A 16,274-nucleotide genomic window follows, 5' to 3' on the forward strand; every position below is an offset into this window, starting at 1 on the left:
TCCTCTAAATGACAGATTTGACCTGCTCTAGGAAGCATTTCCACTGAGAATCTCATGGTATCTTAGAGATCAGAAGGCATTTTTCAGATAAGTTCTGATAAGGAATGGAAATGAGACAAGTTATGTTGCAGCATTTCTGAAATCCACCATGAGATTCTGTAACTGCCCAGCATCTTCCTGGTAAGAACATCTGAAAGGCAACACCCCAGGCATACCTGATGAAGTTTCTTGCCTTCCAAATTTGATTTCTGTACATCATAGGTTTTTTTGGTTTTTTTTTTTTTTTTTTGCATGGAGTAATATTCCTGAAATGTAATGTTTTATTACACTTGTTTCCAATCCCAGTTATGTGCTTCCTGTGGAGAGGCTCACTGAGGAAGATGAAGTGCTTCTGGGTAGAGAGGGTTTTCCAGTTTATTCTGACCTGTAATGCTGTGGGTATCCTTGAGTCAGGTATGGAGACATCCTTACATGAATCTCCAGGAGCCTTGGAGAATTTTGAACTTGAAGGCAAGCTAGAGTTCAGCATTGCATTGCTGTTGTACTTCTAGGTGTTTTCTTTTTAAACACATGCTTCATTATCTTAATTTATTTACCTTAAATGTGTATCTATTTTCATATCTGACTTGTTTTTTCACTAGTTTGGTGTGAGAAAATACCTATCTGTGTGCAGAATATTGAGCTGTATTTCTTATTCTCATTTCCACTGGATACTAGCCCAATGATGTAGAAAGCTGGTCGTTGCCATGGTGCCAATTTTTATATGGCCACAACACTCCTGGAACAAGAAACAATCCCTCTCCTCAAGATAATTCTGGTATTAGGTACATAGTGGATTTAAAATATTTGTTTGTCACCAATGCTGATCTTCTATGGCGCTCCTGAGCCCTGAAAGGTTAAAATTGCTAATACAGAATTTATTTTTTCATTTTTAATAAGCATTTTTCTCAGATCCAACAGCAATGATTCAAGAGGTGTGTGCTGGACTGTAGTAAGTGAATAATACTGTCATTTTGCTTTCCTAACTTCTGGCTAGACATGCCAAGCTGTTCTGTTGACATCATCTTATTTGCCTGTCTTTCAGTGAGTATGGTGTAGAGACTTTGCATGGACCAGCGTACGGCCCCAGCAGTCACTCTGCTGCAGCTTCCTCAGCTCCTTCCTCCTCCTCAGCATTTCGCCATGTAGTGCCATCTAGACAAATAGTGGAAAGACAGCCTCGAATGCTGGACTTCAGGGTTGAGTACAGAGACAGAAATGTGGATGTAGTACTTGAAGACAGCTCCACAGTTGGTAAGGATTTGTAAAAATGAGATGAGAGCTGCTGTCGTGAAACTGTTAAAAAAAACAAATGAAAAAGATTCAACCCCAAGAATCCAAGTCCTAAAGCAAAGCAGAACAAAATCTCCCAAAAAGAAAAAAAAAAGATCCCCCCAAAAGTGCAGCTTCCACAGCTACTAACCATTCTCAAATCTCTTTACAGCTTTAAAAAAGCAAAATTTCACTAATCCATGGTAAAGGTTAGTGATCTATCAAATATTTATTTTGAAATCTAGTTTTCTTATTAACTTGCTTCAGAAACAAAATGAAGATTAATAATTAAGTTGAGGCATGAAAATGTAATTTGGGATAGGATTAATGTAGATGCAAGCTATTAATAAGTGGATGATCTTGGCATTTCCTCTTTGAATCTGTATGGCATCTCTATCTGCACAGGATTAGTGACAAGATTAGAGGAATTCTTCCTGGTGTGAGGAACATCATTGCATTCTTCATAGTTCAATTTTTATTTGACTCTTTCGTTCAAATTAAGATTAATTCTCTCAGTTTTATTGTCTTTCCCTAAAAATGATGCATTTTGAAGCAGTATTTTAGAAGTATGCTAGTGTTTCAGAGCATGTTATTTTTTACATTCCCCAAATTGGGAATTAATTTATTTCTGCTAAGGAAGAAGAGTATTTTCATATTTTATTTTTACAGAAGAGCTTATACAGATCCAAATAAGGAGCTACGTGAAGGAATAGTTGATGAAAGCAATTTTCCGCGCTGCAGCCTTTTGTCTGGGATGAAATTTGGAAATTTTGAAACTTTTGATCCTGACTTGTCCTTTCAGCAATGGATTTGGTGTTGGGTGGCGCCACCTAGCGGCGATCGGTTTGAATTATCGATGGGTGTTCTCTGTTTTCCTTTGTGCTCAGTTACGCCCATGGAAATTGGACATCAAAATCTCATCAGCTCGGAATTTTTCAGCTGTGCTGCTTTGATTTTTCTTTTCTTATTGACTTCTTAATAGTTGTCTTTTACCTGAAAGCTGTAGGGCAGAAGGCAGTTTGTGTAAACTTCTGTATTTTGGGATTAAAGATGGAGGGCAGCCTTGTGTTTAAAGCCCTTGGAGAAGTGAGCAAGGCAAATTTTAGAACTTCAGCTGTGGGCTTGAGGGAATAATAGTTTTTGCTTTTATGGGGATCTGCTTGCTCATGAGAGGTGCCCAGGAGGGCACAAGAGCCCAAGAGAGCTGGTTGATCTTCAAGGACAACCTCTTCAAAGCACAGGAGCAGTTCCCTCCAACATGCAAGAGAAGCAAGCATGTCAGAAGGCCAGCACAGAAGAAAAAAACATTTCTGGCTGAACTAAATTCAAAAACAAAGTAGCCAGAGCTGGAAAGTAGTGAAGGGCTGCCCAGCAGGAGCACAGAGATGTGCAGGTTTGGAGTTTTGGAAGACCAAATCTCAGCTGAAGGTGAAACCACTGAGGGGTTAGAGGGGTTTCTGTAAGTACATCAGCAGGAGAAGAATGGCTAAGGCAAATGTGAACCTGTGTTCAGTGGTGAGTGCTGAGCTTGGTCTGTGGGAAGATTATGAAGTAAATATTTCTGGAAGCACTTTTTGAGCATGGGAGAGAAAAGAAGGGGATTTGGAACACCCAGCATGGATTTACTAAAGGCAAATTGTACCTAATCAGCATTATTTGCCTTTTACAATTTGATGACTGGCTCAGTTGACAAGGGGAGAGAGTGTCACTGTGGCTTTAGTAAGGCCTTTGATGTACTCTGCTGTTGTATTTTTCTAACCATAATCTTAAGATAAAAAACTGATCAAAATAAATCTTAATCTGCTCAGAGAAGGTGCTGATATTCTGGAGGGCAGGGCTACTGTTTAGTGGGTCCTGGACAGCCTGGAGAAATGGGCTGACAGGAGCCTCCTGGAGTTCCAAGAAAATAAAGTTGAAATCCTGTATCTGGCATAGGATAACTCCATGTTATCCCCACCTGATACCTGGCTGAAGGCTGATGGGCTAGAAAACAATTTAAGAAAAGGGATCTTGGGTGCTTCAGCCATGAACTCTTGCAGTGAAGAAGACCTGCCATGTCCTAGGCTTTGTTGGCTAGAGTGTAGCAGGTGGATCTCAGGAAATCATTATTTCCCTCTATCCAGCTCTTGCCAGACTGCATCTGGAGCACTGTGTGGGGTTTTGAGGTGCTCACAAGAAGAAAGATGATGACATCCTGCAATAAGTCTGGTCAGGGCTCTGGAGCTCTGGGCTAACTGGAGGAGAGGCTCAGAGAAGGGGATTTGTCCAGCCTGGGGAGGAAAGGGAAAAGCTCAGAGCTGACCTCTGTCTGCAGCTTGGAGGTGCATAAGAATGGAAGGCAATAGACACATCAAAAATTCACATTAAATAAAAGGATTTTTTTTTTGTTGTTGTGAGGGTGGTGAAGACTGAAACTGGTTGGCCAGAAAAGTTGTCAGATTTCCATCCTGACATGTTCTAGAGCCAGTTGGACAAGTCATTGACTAAACTAGTTTAATTAGACCTTTGAGTTAGGCTTGAGTCACATGAACTCCAGAGGTACCTTCCAGCCTGAGTTACTTTGTGACTGTAATAACTACAGGGGCAGAGGAGCATCAACATGTACAAAACATTGGGAAAGCTGTCAGAGCAGTCAGTGGCATGAACATTCCAGTTCCTTAGGTCTGGACTAATGCTAATGAAATTTGCTATCAGAAATATGCACCCTCTTTAAGTCTGGTGCTCCAGATAGCACAGAGTTGTGTGTCTAATAAATATGGAATATAGAATTACCAGTATATATGTCCAAATCATCAAATCCTTGTGTGATTCTCCAATCATTCATGCTTTGTGATTATTTTTTTTAAGCTTCATTTGTCCTTTACTGTTTGAAGAGTATGTTACAAGGGTAACTAAACTGAAAATCCTTCTCTTAGTAAATTTTTCCTTGCTCTTGTTTTCTAAGTACAACTCACTGCTGTTTGAAATAAAGCAGTAAATGTGTATATTTTATATATTTCCTTTGTTTTTCTCTCTAGGGGATATCAAACATATTCTAGAAAATGAACTTCAGATTCCTGCATCTAAAATGCTGTTAAAAGGGTGGAAGACTGGAGATGTAGATGATAGTGTAAGTTTTCAACTGTGTTTTCAGTTAACTGAATTCAGTTTCAAACTGAGCATCTGTGGGTGGGGATTACAATGCAAGAATTGTTAGTTTCAAACAGTGTCAGATGTCTTGGGTGGCACACAAAGAACTCTTAATCTAAGACATTGCAAAATAAAATCAGGACAAATCAGTTTGTCTTTGGTTTGTATAGAATGTGGCCCACCTACAAAAATGATGTTTTAAAGTAACAAGAATTGTATCTTGAAACAAAATATTTGCTGATACTGTAAATACATACCTATGATCAAAAAAAAAAAAAAAGAAAAATAGTCAGAATTGGTGAATGTTTTATATTTATAATGATTTTTCTCCCCTCAGACTGTTTTAAAAAGTCTACACTTGCCAAAAAATAATAGTCTTTATGTTCTAACACCTGACCTGCCTCCTCCTTCTTCAAGTCATTCTGGGTAAGTCTTTTGGCCATAAATTCTATTTGTATGGGTTTGGGTTGGTTTTTTGGGATTTTTTTTTTTTTGGTTTTTTGTTTGTCTGTTTTGGTTTTGTGTGGGTTTTCTTTTTGTGTTTCTTTAATGAAGCCATGTGTGTATTTGTAGGAATCTGCTGTCAGTAAATACAAAATGTTTTCACTACACTAGTGACTGTTGGGATGAAAAGAAGCTTGTTGGGGTTTTTAAAAGTTTGGTGGGGTACACAAACCTCTTAGGTACATACAGAATTTTACATCTCACAGATGTGATGACTTAACAGAAATCTAGTCTCTGTGAAAATGAGAGCTGGCCTTGCATAAGTTGCTGCTTTATGTTGGTCCATTTAATGTATGTTATAAATCTGTATAAATCATTCCCATCTGATGAAAGTTTTCTTTATGAAATGTTTGTTACATTATTTTATCTTGTACTTTTAAAATGTATGTAGATGGGCTGAATAATTAATTAATATAAATAAATTAGTTATTGATTAATAATTAATTAGAATTTATTTCCTTGACTTGAGAAGGGTATATTTTATTACTGTTTTGAACACTCAAGAAGTAAGCAGTGAGTGTTGATATGTCACAGAATCATCAAAGCTGCAAGAGACCTCCAAGATTATCTAGTTCAACCCACCATAGTCACCTCTGAAACATATCCCAGGTGCCACATCCAGGCATCTCTTGAACACTTCCTGACTTCACCACATCCCTGAGCAACTTAATCCTGTGCTTAGCCACTCTTTCAGGGAAAGGTGTTTTTCTAATACCTAATCTGAACTTGCTGTGGTGCAATTTAAGGCCGTTTCCTCTCATCCTTCCACCTGGGACATGGCAGTGGGGACGGACTCATTTTTTTGAGGAGTTTGGAGAGTGAGAAGGTCACCTCTGAGCTGAAGGCTTTCTCCAGGCTGAGCACCCTGGGCTCCCTCAGTCACCTCAGGACTTTCCTCCCCAGCTCCATTCCCGTCTCTGGCCCTGCTCCAGCCCCTCCGTGTCCTTCCGGAGCTGAGGGGCCCAGAGCTGGGCACAGCGCCCGAGGTGAGGCCTCAGCCGCACAGGGGACAGTCACTGCCCTGGTCCTGCACCATACCTGCTGAAATCCAGGTGCCATTGGCCTTCCTGCTGAAATCCAGGTGCCACTGGCCTTCCTGCTAAAATCCAGGTGCCACTGGCCTTCCTGCTGAAATCCAGGTGCCACTGGCCCTCCTGCTAAAATCCAGGTGCCACTGGCCTTCCTGCTGAAATCCAGGTGCCACTGGCCCTCCTGCTAAAATCCAGGTGCCACTGGCCTTCCTGCTAAAATCCAGGTGCCACTGGCCCTCCTGCTGAAATCCAGGTGCCACTGGCTGTCCTGCTAAAATAAAATCCAGGTGCCACTGGCCCTCCTGCTGAAATCCAGGTGCCACTGGCCCTCCTGCTAAAATCCAGGTGCCACTGGCCTTCCTGCTGAAATCCAGGTGCCACTGGCCCTCCTGCTAAAATAAAATCCAGGTGCCACTGGCCCTCCTGCTGAAATCCAGGTGCCACTGGCCCTCCTGCTAAAATAAAATCCAGGTGCCCCTGGCCCTCCTGGCCACCTGGGCACACCTGGCTCGTGTTCAGCCCCTGGCCAGCGGCACCCCCAGGTCTCTTTCTGCTGTCAGGGAATATTGCGAAGGTTTGAAAATGAAATGATGTTATATGGTAAACACTCTTTTAACGTAATTAGCAATTTTCTTCTGTGTGTTTCGCTTTCCCGAAGGCAGCTCTGTATGTGGTATTTCCCAGGAAAATGGGAATTTTCCTCGGTAGCCGCTAGAGGGTGCGAGGGAATTGAGCCTGCCAAGGGAGCTGCTCCGGAGTGGCGAGCTCAGGGATGCCTTTGGAGTGGAGAAAAAATGCACGGATTTCAGCTGGTCCGGAGAGGGAGTTGGCTTTCTGCCCTTGTAGGTGATAGGAGAATATTCTGCTGGTGAGAGGAATTCTTGGAGAGTCAATAGAAATTTGTAGCTGCCTTCCTAAGGACTGAAAGTACTTTGTATATTACTAAAAGGTACTTGTGCACATTAGCATGTAGTCTGTGGAGGAATTAAGAATGCTGATATGAATTACAAAAATAATAACTATAAGAAAAGGAGCATTAAGAGAGGGAAGAGTAGCACTGGAACAGAGGGTGGTGTACAAGAACCGTATGTGGAGACAGGAGCTGTATTTGTGTGTGAGGACAATAACCCATTGTACCTTGGCAGATATTTGAAGAACTGTGAAAAGACACTACAGCTGCTAATTGTTCCATTTCCAATTCCAAAATTTTCTACCCAGGTATTGCTGTATATTGTAGTTTGAATGTTTTAATTCTGGAGAGAAAATTGGAGTCTGAAGAGAGTTGTTTATTGCAACTGCAGTAAAGTATATAACAACAAACTGTTTAAAAACAGTTCTTAGCCTTTTTTATTGGATTAATGGTTTTAAAGAACTTTACGTGACAGTAAAATCAAAGTAGTTGTTACCTTTTATAGTTTATATTTGTTTCATAGTGGAGATTAGTTCTGGATATTTTTAAGATAAAAGTTGGTAGCTTTGGGACAGCAAATGGTGTCTAATTAGTGGCTATTTAAACACGGATAATTTGAAGGCTAGATCATCTTCCTGAAGTCATAAATTCTAGATGAAAGGGGAGGCTTGCCTCCAATTAAAGCATCAATGCAGATCAAAACACATCTAATTGAAGCAATGTACCAAACCCAGTTACACTGTTTACTGCCTACTGTTAGGTCAGTTATTATTCAGATTAGTTTGTTACCCACAATTTTTGAAAGCGTCATGCTCACATCTATTATTAATGGATGTTGAGGAACTTTGCCTCTTGCTCTGGGAGTTCATCTGTTGTTTTCTTCAAATGCCTTCTGTTTTGAACTAGAGATAAATAGTCGTGGTTTGAATATCTCCAGAAAGTGATATTTGAAAAGCCTGAGATTCCAGTATGTGATATTTTATCTATATGCCCTTCTTAAAAGGAACAGTCTGGCCTCAGCTGTGTAAGATCCAGTTTTTGTCTGTTCTTTATAGTGAGACAGAACAGTGTCTGAAACATCCTATTCCAACATATTGGTATGAAGGCATTGAAGTTTATTGTGACAGACTGAATGGGCTTAACCCAGAACTGACTGAATACCAGCATCTAAATGTAATGGCAAAGTGATCCTGCCTTTTAAACAAACAAAAATCTCCTGGGGTATCTTTGTTCATCAGTGGCCTACCTAAAGTTTTTACAGGTAATAGAAACCCAGTGAATTACTACTGCATGCTAGTAAATTGAGGTGGAAAGATTAAATTTAAATGTCAAATACCACATGTATTGTTCCACCCTACTACCACAATTTCAGCTGGCAAAGCCATACTTATCCATGCACCATATCCAGAACAATAACCATGTGTTCTGTGAGCTGTGGACATAATGAAATCTGATTTTTAGTGAATTCCTGCCTCATCCCAGCAGCTGCAGTAATTCAGCCTTCTCCTTCCATACTTCCCATCATTTCACCTACCTCTGATGCTGCCTCCAGTTGTGTATTTTGTAGGATCTGTGTAATATTTTGTAGCATTTGTGTAATAATTTTCCCCTTGCACAGAGTATCAGCCTGTCCTGCATCTGCTCTCCAGCTCACAGTCAGGTAGTACCAAAGGAAAGGAGAAATCATGTCCTGTGGGTAGTTCTGAGATCACTGGCCAGGGGTCACCTGGATGAATATAAAATACTGCACTTTTAATGCAGCCTTTTGTTGCGGTGGGTGGTAATTTGGGTCCCCTTCCTCCTCCTGGCTGTTGATTTACACCTGGTATTTGAGACCTTTCTAACACTATGAGACCTCCTTAAAACCAGTGGCTATGTTCAAAAGTTACCAGGTGGAAGCAGAATTTACCAGGCGGGTGGAGAAGAACACGATTTCCCTTGGAAAGCAATCCTGAAAGGAAAGATGCCAAAGAATGTCCATCATTCAGCATCCACGGGGTAGATCCCTTGCACCAGCTTTGTCAGATTAGATTAATCCCTTCCTCAGCAATTCCTTCCCTTTGTTGCCTTGGATGCTTCTTGAAGGCTGAGAATACTCAGTTGAGGAAATAGCTTTAGGAGAATGCAAGAGGGAAGCATGAAAAGTGTGAGCTTGGGAGTCTGGCCATGGAGCTGGATCATCCAGATCATCTCTCCTTTCTATCCTGTGTGTTCTGGGAGATATTTTTTATCATTTTTTGTTGCTGTTGTCATTATAATGGATATAATGTGTTTTATACTTCCCTTGTTAAATAGCTGAAAATCAAAGATACTTTGTTATACTTGATGAATCACTGGAAAGTTGAAAAGCATTAAAACCCCAGGTGCATACCATGGAGATTATTAGAAATAATGCAATTTTGCTAAGTGATTGTAACTTGTTTAACAAGTGTAATCATCTGTGTGGAAAAGAAAAAACCCACAGATGCCTTTTTTCAAGCAATAGGTCCATATATTGCTGAATGCCTCTGCTTTAGATGATTGCAGAGCAGTGGTGGTGATGTGGTGTCTTGTTGTACGTTATCAACTGTAGCAGAGTGTTAATTAAGAACGATGTAACCTGCAGCTCCAATTATTAGTCCTGTCTGTTTAGCTGGACAGGAGCAGTGCCTTGCTTTAGTTACTTTGAAAGCTTCCATAAGAATGGTAAGATTAATGTTTTATTTTCCCATCTGTTCATGAGACAGTTTAAAAATCCTGAAGTTTAAAATGAAATAGAATGTAAACAAAAGGGCTTCTGCTCATTTACATGTTAGCCAGATTTGCTAACTGATTGCTGTTTGAACCTAATCTACCACCTCCTGCTGCATTAGCTACAACAAACATTACATTTACATACTGATTTCTTATTTTGTTTTAATGTAAATAATCTGTAATTACAGTAAATTTGGACTTCTGTTGACATGAGCTTATATAAATCTGTAAGTTTAAAATGGAAATGTTAATTACCTTGTGTCATACCTGTTTATATAAAAATCAGAGGTTTTGGGGGAAATCTCTGTGTGACTGAGAAAGATACTGCCTCGTGAGAAATACTGAGTATTTCATAAAAATACAAGGAATGAAAAGGACCATTTGCATTGCATATTGATTAAGGATCTACTTATAGTATCAAATTCTGAAATATTACTAAAATTTCCAAGAAAAATGCTGTTGAAAAGCAAAGTATTACATAAAAAAACCAGAGCATTAATGTCATACTTAACAGCAGATAGAATCAATCTGTTTTTTATATCCAAGTCTCTTGCTAGAACTGGTCAGAGCAATGACTGTGCTCTGATCTGTTTTCTTTTGTGTGTTCTTGGTCTTCTTTTTTGGGTGTAGGCAGGGTACCTCAGTTGGAGGATTGGTGCCCAGAAATACAGATTTCTTTGCCTCTTGTGCTGCGCAGTGAGTGCAGAATCATTCAGCTGAGGTAGAAAGGTTGTAATGGTGTACATCACCTATCAGCAAATGCTTTTCAAAGCTGGGGATTGCAGTAGGGAAAAAATGTTCTGGTAAGAGTGGCCTACTTTAGTCCTCTTTCCAGAATTAAGTTTTCTTTTTCCACTAATTAATTCTCAGATTAATTGTATTCTCTTAGCACTGGTGGCAACAAAGAAAAAGAAGGAAAAAAAATCTGTCTTGTCTTTAATGGGACCTACAGTTTGACCCTGATTTTTTTTGCCCTTTTAATATAGCTATTTCATTTGGGAAATTGTAGTGAACTGTAACATTTGTAGGAAAATTAAAAAACTGCAAACACTGAGGCCAAAATTTTAGAGACGTGCCTTGTATTCCAAGTCAATCTTCTCAATATACTTATGTGGACCTAAAGAGAAATAGAAATAAGCTTCATCTTACTGCCAGTTAGAAGTTTCCCATAAATATTTTCACCTTGTAAAATTCATCATTACCTTAATGGCTGAAATACAATTTTTGGGCAAGATGTATTTTGGTCCAAGTAATTTGAAGTAATCTGCGTCCCCCTTTGCTGGAGGAAATGATTATGGGAGGGCCAGAGATCTCTGGCTGTGTGTTCACATCAACCCCATCCCATACAGGAGGGTGGGCACCAGTGCTGGCATCAGTGACCCATCAATTGTGCCATCAATTCCTCCTCCCTCTTTCTTGAGGACACTGTCCAAGCTTTACAGCTGTCATGTGGGATTTTGATGTAGGAGCTCCAAGAACTGGAGCAGTTGACCAGTGCATTTCTGTGTAAGCAGAAGTAATGTTCCTCAGTTTGTTATTTTTCTGAAGAAAAAGTGAACAATTAACCATGCACTGCATTTGCTAACACTTTCAAACCTAGTTTCTCCTCAATTTTTTTCAGGGTTTTTTTTTTTAGCCAGCTTAATTTTCAGCCTCTTTTTCACTCTGTTTGTCAATGAATATGTGCTGAGAATTTGCTTGTTAACAACATTCAGCTTGTGTTGCTTAGAAATACCAAAAGTAGAGGTGTCAAAATTGTTAGTTCAAAAATTAAAGCTTTTAATTTTTAGGCGCTTCATTTAAATTTGTTTGAAGAGTATTTTTTCCTTTCTAAAATATTTCCTGCTCTCACAAGTGGAAAACTTTTCCTATGAGTGGATGCTTTTTATTAGCAAGCTGTAATTTGAGTTGTACTGAAGTGAGGGGATCATGCATAACTGGAGAGACTGAGGGTTTGATCAGACTGGCCTGTTTATTCTATGTTTATATCAAATACAGAATGAAAACATGAGTCATATTATCAGTTAGCATCTACAGATTTTCAGATAGAGTCAAAATAAGCTATAACAGAACCTTGTGTGAGTCTGTATGGAATCCAGAGCCACTCACATATGCAGTAATTAATGTTTTCAGAGCAATTAAATATGTCATTTGCCTCCAGTATTTGCTGAAAACAAATAAAAAGTCAGAATCTGAAAAAGCACAGCAGGATATTTTAGTTGCTACTGAACATTTGCCAATAGAAAATATGGTTATGGGGATGCAAAACTTACTAACAATCGAATTAGAATTACCTTTGAAAATAGGCTTACAACTTTTCAGGACTCTTTTTATTTTTCCCCCTTCTTTTGAGGGACTGTTAGGTATTTAAAGAATTGTTAGGCCTTTTGTTGAAAATCTTGTGAAAGTACAGAAAACTACATGTTCAGCATCAATGACTCCTGTTACATTTGTAGTGTCTCTCATGCACATGATCATACTTAGCATTGGCAATGGGTTATATTTATTTTCTGTATTGGAAAACCATTAAAGACAAGAAATAGCACTTCATGATTTTGTTTTGTAGTATGTGATTATTGAGATGTGACTGGAACCAAATTACGTTTCCCAGTGAAGATATTTTTGTAAGCTAAGTATCCCTGAGATGTTCAAGCAAATTGTGTATCTCTTGCTAAAGCATCCAGTGAGTATTGTATGAGTTCCTTCCCATCTGAGCAGCAAACCAGCAGATCAGTAATTCCAGAAGGAGCTAAAACTGACAAATCAGGTCTCAAATGATGGAGGAGTCTTTCTTGTCTTCTTGTCTCATAAGACAGAGCTGTGCTGGTCTGCGTTCAGAATTTGTCCTTTAGTGCTAAGAGGAATGGCTTGTTGAAGTGTCATGGAATAGTGAAGATGTGAAGGAAAAAAACACAGTCTGTCATTCTTTTAAGTGTATGTGATAAGAAAAAAAAAAATTGAATAGGCACAATTAAATTTCATTTGCCACTTAATAAGTCAAGTCTGCACAAATATTTCTTAGAAACCCAAGGTGTGGTGCAGTGTTGCTGCATTTTTGTAGCATGTGCAAGATTGCACACAGCCATAATTGCCATGTCTGTAACAGAAGTCCTACATTCTGCTTTGAAAAGTAGTTAGCTGCATAATTTTTTACCTAATTAAGCAATCAGGATGCCTTTTTAATATCCAGAAGTTTTACTACCAGGAAAATCAGAAAAAAACCCTCAAGTTTATTACAACATGAAGATTTGGTTGCCCTGTTTAAACTGTATCTTAAGATTTTTTTTTTAATTTAATTTTTATTTCTGTTTTTATTTTTATTAAACCCCTCTGTGAATGTACATTTAAAACAATGAGAGCAGAACTAAATGTTCATTACCTACACGAGAAATTTTGCTGTGGTTCCTTTTCCAGTTCTAATTAGCTGGGTTTGTGTGCTTTAAATGAATCTAAGCAGAAGAATTTCCATTTGGTTTCTGCTTCAGGTAACCCTTGAGAAGCAAGAGCATGCTTTGCCTTATTCTATTTACCATCAGTTCTTAATGTGCATCATAGCTTGATATTTGGTCTGGCCATCAATATGCTGACAAGCCTATTATTAATGGCATTAGGAGTGCTAAATACACCTGATGTTTGTGAAGATAATGGGACTCTCTCCATTTTGAAAATACTTAACATTAGATGAGCTTTAAAGGCTGCAGTCACCTTATTAAGGAAGGAGTTCAGGAATGGCCTTTGGTCATTCTCAGCATGCTTCCTTGCATTTAAGAGTGAAAAGAGAGATGATAATGTTGTGCCTGGACTTGTCCATGCAGAGTTTAGGGTACCCTGGGGTTTCTGCATCTGACTGTAAAACAAGCTATAACATGCTTATCCCTGATTTTCCTGTTTTTCTTTCAACCATTTCAGGGCCCTGCAGGAGTCATTAAATCAAAACTTCATGCTGATTGTCACCCATCGAGAAGTCCAGCGGGAGTACAACCTCAACTTCTCAGGAAGCAGTACCATTCAGGAGGTGAGTGCTGTTTCACAGCTGAAGAATAAATGTAGCTCATTATAGCTAATGCCAGCTCTCTTAAAGGGGGTTTGCATAGTTCTGATGGATATTCCTGTATTTTATTAGTCTTTTTTATTTTCATCAACTGGATCATCAAGATTTAATTAAAGAATTCAGTTATAAAAAAGTGTTCTATTAAATTATACAGAAAGGATGTTTCTTTTTGTATTGTAGTAGCAAAATACACAAACAGTTGTGTATACACAAACAGTTTATTGAGTTATTCAAATTTCATTTTACTTGAAACCCCTTGAAGCTCCCTCTGTCCTCCCTTCTTTTAACCAGCTCTATCTCCATTGTGTGGGCACCTCAGCCCCTGTGCTGGTTGCTGTTGGGGTGCTGTAATTCTTACTGGCCTGGTAGCCAAATGGTTTTGTGTGAAATGGACGTTGCTGCCGTTCTGTGGAACGGCCAGCAAGGGGTGATATTGGAGAGAACTTCGGCAGAATTAAGTCCTAAAGGAACAAATATCTCTGATGTGACTCTGGACTCTCTGAATTCAGATTAAGCAATCCCTTGCCTATTTTTAAAACTCCTTTCCAAGCCCAAAGGTTGTTGTCTAGTGCTCCATGGTGTATCTAATGCCAGATGTTGTGGATGTTATTTTCCATATAACCCACTGCCTTCTGGAAACTTGACAAACAACCTAGAAATGTGAATCTTCAGAATTCACATTACGAAATATTAAGATTAAATGTTTGCTTTTCAAATTAAATGTATGTTTGCTATTATTGGTCTGACACTTCTCTCAGTCTTTTAGGGTTGAACAGATTTTATTGAAGTTTTCCGTGTTGCATGCTGACATGGTACACAGAATTAATTTAAGTTCTGTAATATTACCTGTGGGAGTAGTATCCCATACAACAATGAAAAATGATCACTGTTTTCATTGTGAATCCTGTTATTCTTAAGATCTAGATCTATTCTTAAGATCTTAAGATCTATTTCTTATGTTTAGATCTACTATAGTAAGTTCTGTTTTGCTTTTCCTGGTAATACAAATACACATACTTGAATCAGTTTGACTTTTGAAGGGCTGAGCTTTGACTCTCCATCATTATAAAGAATTTGAATGATAATGGAAATAAATCATCCAAATATGTGGTTTTAATTTTAAAATGGTGAGATTCTAAAAGAAAACACATACATATGTATTGTCTGCTTGGTCTGTTATCAATGCTGTATCATTTACTTTGCTGGTGGGTCTTACCTGGCTTAAAGGAACCAGAAAGCAGTGACAGGGGGATCTAAGCTGCCTTTCCATGCACTGAAGTTTTCTTGTTTGTTGGTAATGGCAGGTTACAGTCATCAGGTTGCAGTAGGAAATAAACATAATTTAAGTTAATTATGATTTTTCCCTTAAACAACCAAAATAAAAACCCTATCACCACGTAACCAGCATGAGCAGAAAACTTTTCTTTGCCTTTCTTGTATCTGAGTGTCACACTCAATAGAGTGTATAAAATTGTGAAGGGGCTGAAATGAAAGGAGCTCCCTGGCCCTTGTTGTGCAGCTGATGCTGAACAGGTGAACTGTGCAAAGGCTCCTGGAAATCTCTGGGGATTTTGTTGAGGTAAAAGGGTTGCTGAACATTTGTCTAATTATAGAAAACAAGCACTGTTTTGAATGCTAACTCCCTAATGGCTTCTTAATTTAATTTTTTTTTCTTTTAGCACAGAGTAATCATTGTAACAAATCTAGGCAGTCCTTGTGGTTTGGAGGAATCGGTGGAATCTTTCCTCATCTCCTTTGTCTCTGTCCTCTCCGGGGACTGTTAGATTTTTTTTTTCCTCTTCACTCTCTTGTTCACACTTGAACAAATTAATAGTTTACTTTCCTCCTGGTGTATTTTTGTAACGGTGGAGAAGCTCAGTGATGCAGTTGCCAACCACAAGAGGGCAGGAAGGACTATTCAATTATTACCTAAAAATGCTGCTCAGTGTTTTCAAATTAGCTCCTGGTATATTAACAAAAAGGACTATAATGGCCAAGTTATTGTTTGATTTACAGATAATTGGCATATTGCAGGGAGGAGACTTAATTTCACCCTTTTAAATTAAACAGGGAGATTTAAAAAGACATAAAATATTCATTAATGTTCAGTGATTATAAAGCAGTGGCATATATTTATTCTACCTTTATTACTGTTTCGATGGGAAAATACAGCAAATATTTCAGAAATCGACTTGGCCATACTGACAAGTTGAAATGTTTAAGCAGTGTTAATGCAATCTACTCACACGCCATATCCTATGCAGAAAGATTCAAAATGACTACATCAATTATTAAAAGAAATATTTAAGATTCTAGAAATGTTCTACTTCTTGCCACAGTTGGGTGCAACTGTCTCTCAAGGGCTACTGGTGCAGTGTGTTGTTGTTATTAGTACTTTGAATTTTAAGGAATAGATATTTTTTCCAAGGGTCTCAAAAACCCCCCAAACTTGCACCAAAAACTCAACCCCACCACCCTTTCAGAAGGCAGAAGTTTTTTGCAGTGCATTAAATGCAAAACCCAGTGAGCTCACAACTGTGCTTTCCTAAACTACTATTTCTGCAGTTCTCTTTTTTTTTTATTGTTTAGGATGCATGTTTAATAG

General features: G+C 38.7%; 1 protein-coding gene across 1 annotated transcript in view; it reads left to right on the plus strand.

Moving 5' to 3' along the window:
- The window catches only part of FAF1 (Fas associated factor 1), a 145,967-nt gene that overhangs the window by 33,404 nt on the left and 96,289 nt on the right, over nucleotides 1–16,274 (plus strand). Inside the window, exons 4-7 of the mRNA XM_066555616.1 lie at nucleotides 1,085–1,293; nucleotides 4,329–4,420; nucleotides 4,778–4,866; nucleotides 13,528–13,633. Coding sequence (XP_066411713.1) covers nucleotides 1,085–1,293; nucleotides 4,329–4,420; nucleotides 4,778–4,866; nucleotides 13,528–13,633 — 496 coding nt within the window. The remainder of the gene's footprint in view (nucleotides 1–1,084; nucleotides 1,294–4,328; nucleotides 4,421–4,777; nucleotides 4,867–13,527; nucleotides 13,634–16,274) is intronic.

This window comes from Molothrus aeneus, chromosome 9 (genome assembly GCF_037042795.1).
Source record: "Molothrus aeneus isolate 106 chromosome 9, BPBGC_Maene_1.0, whole genome shotgun sequence".
NCBI lineage: Eukaryota > Metazoa > Chordata > Aves > Passeriformes > Icteridae > Molothrus > Molothrus aeneus.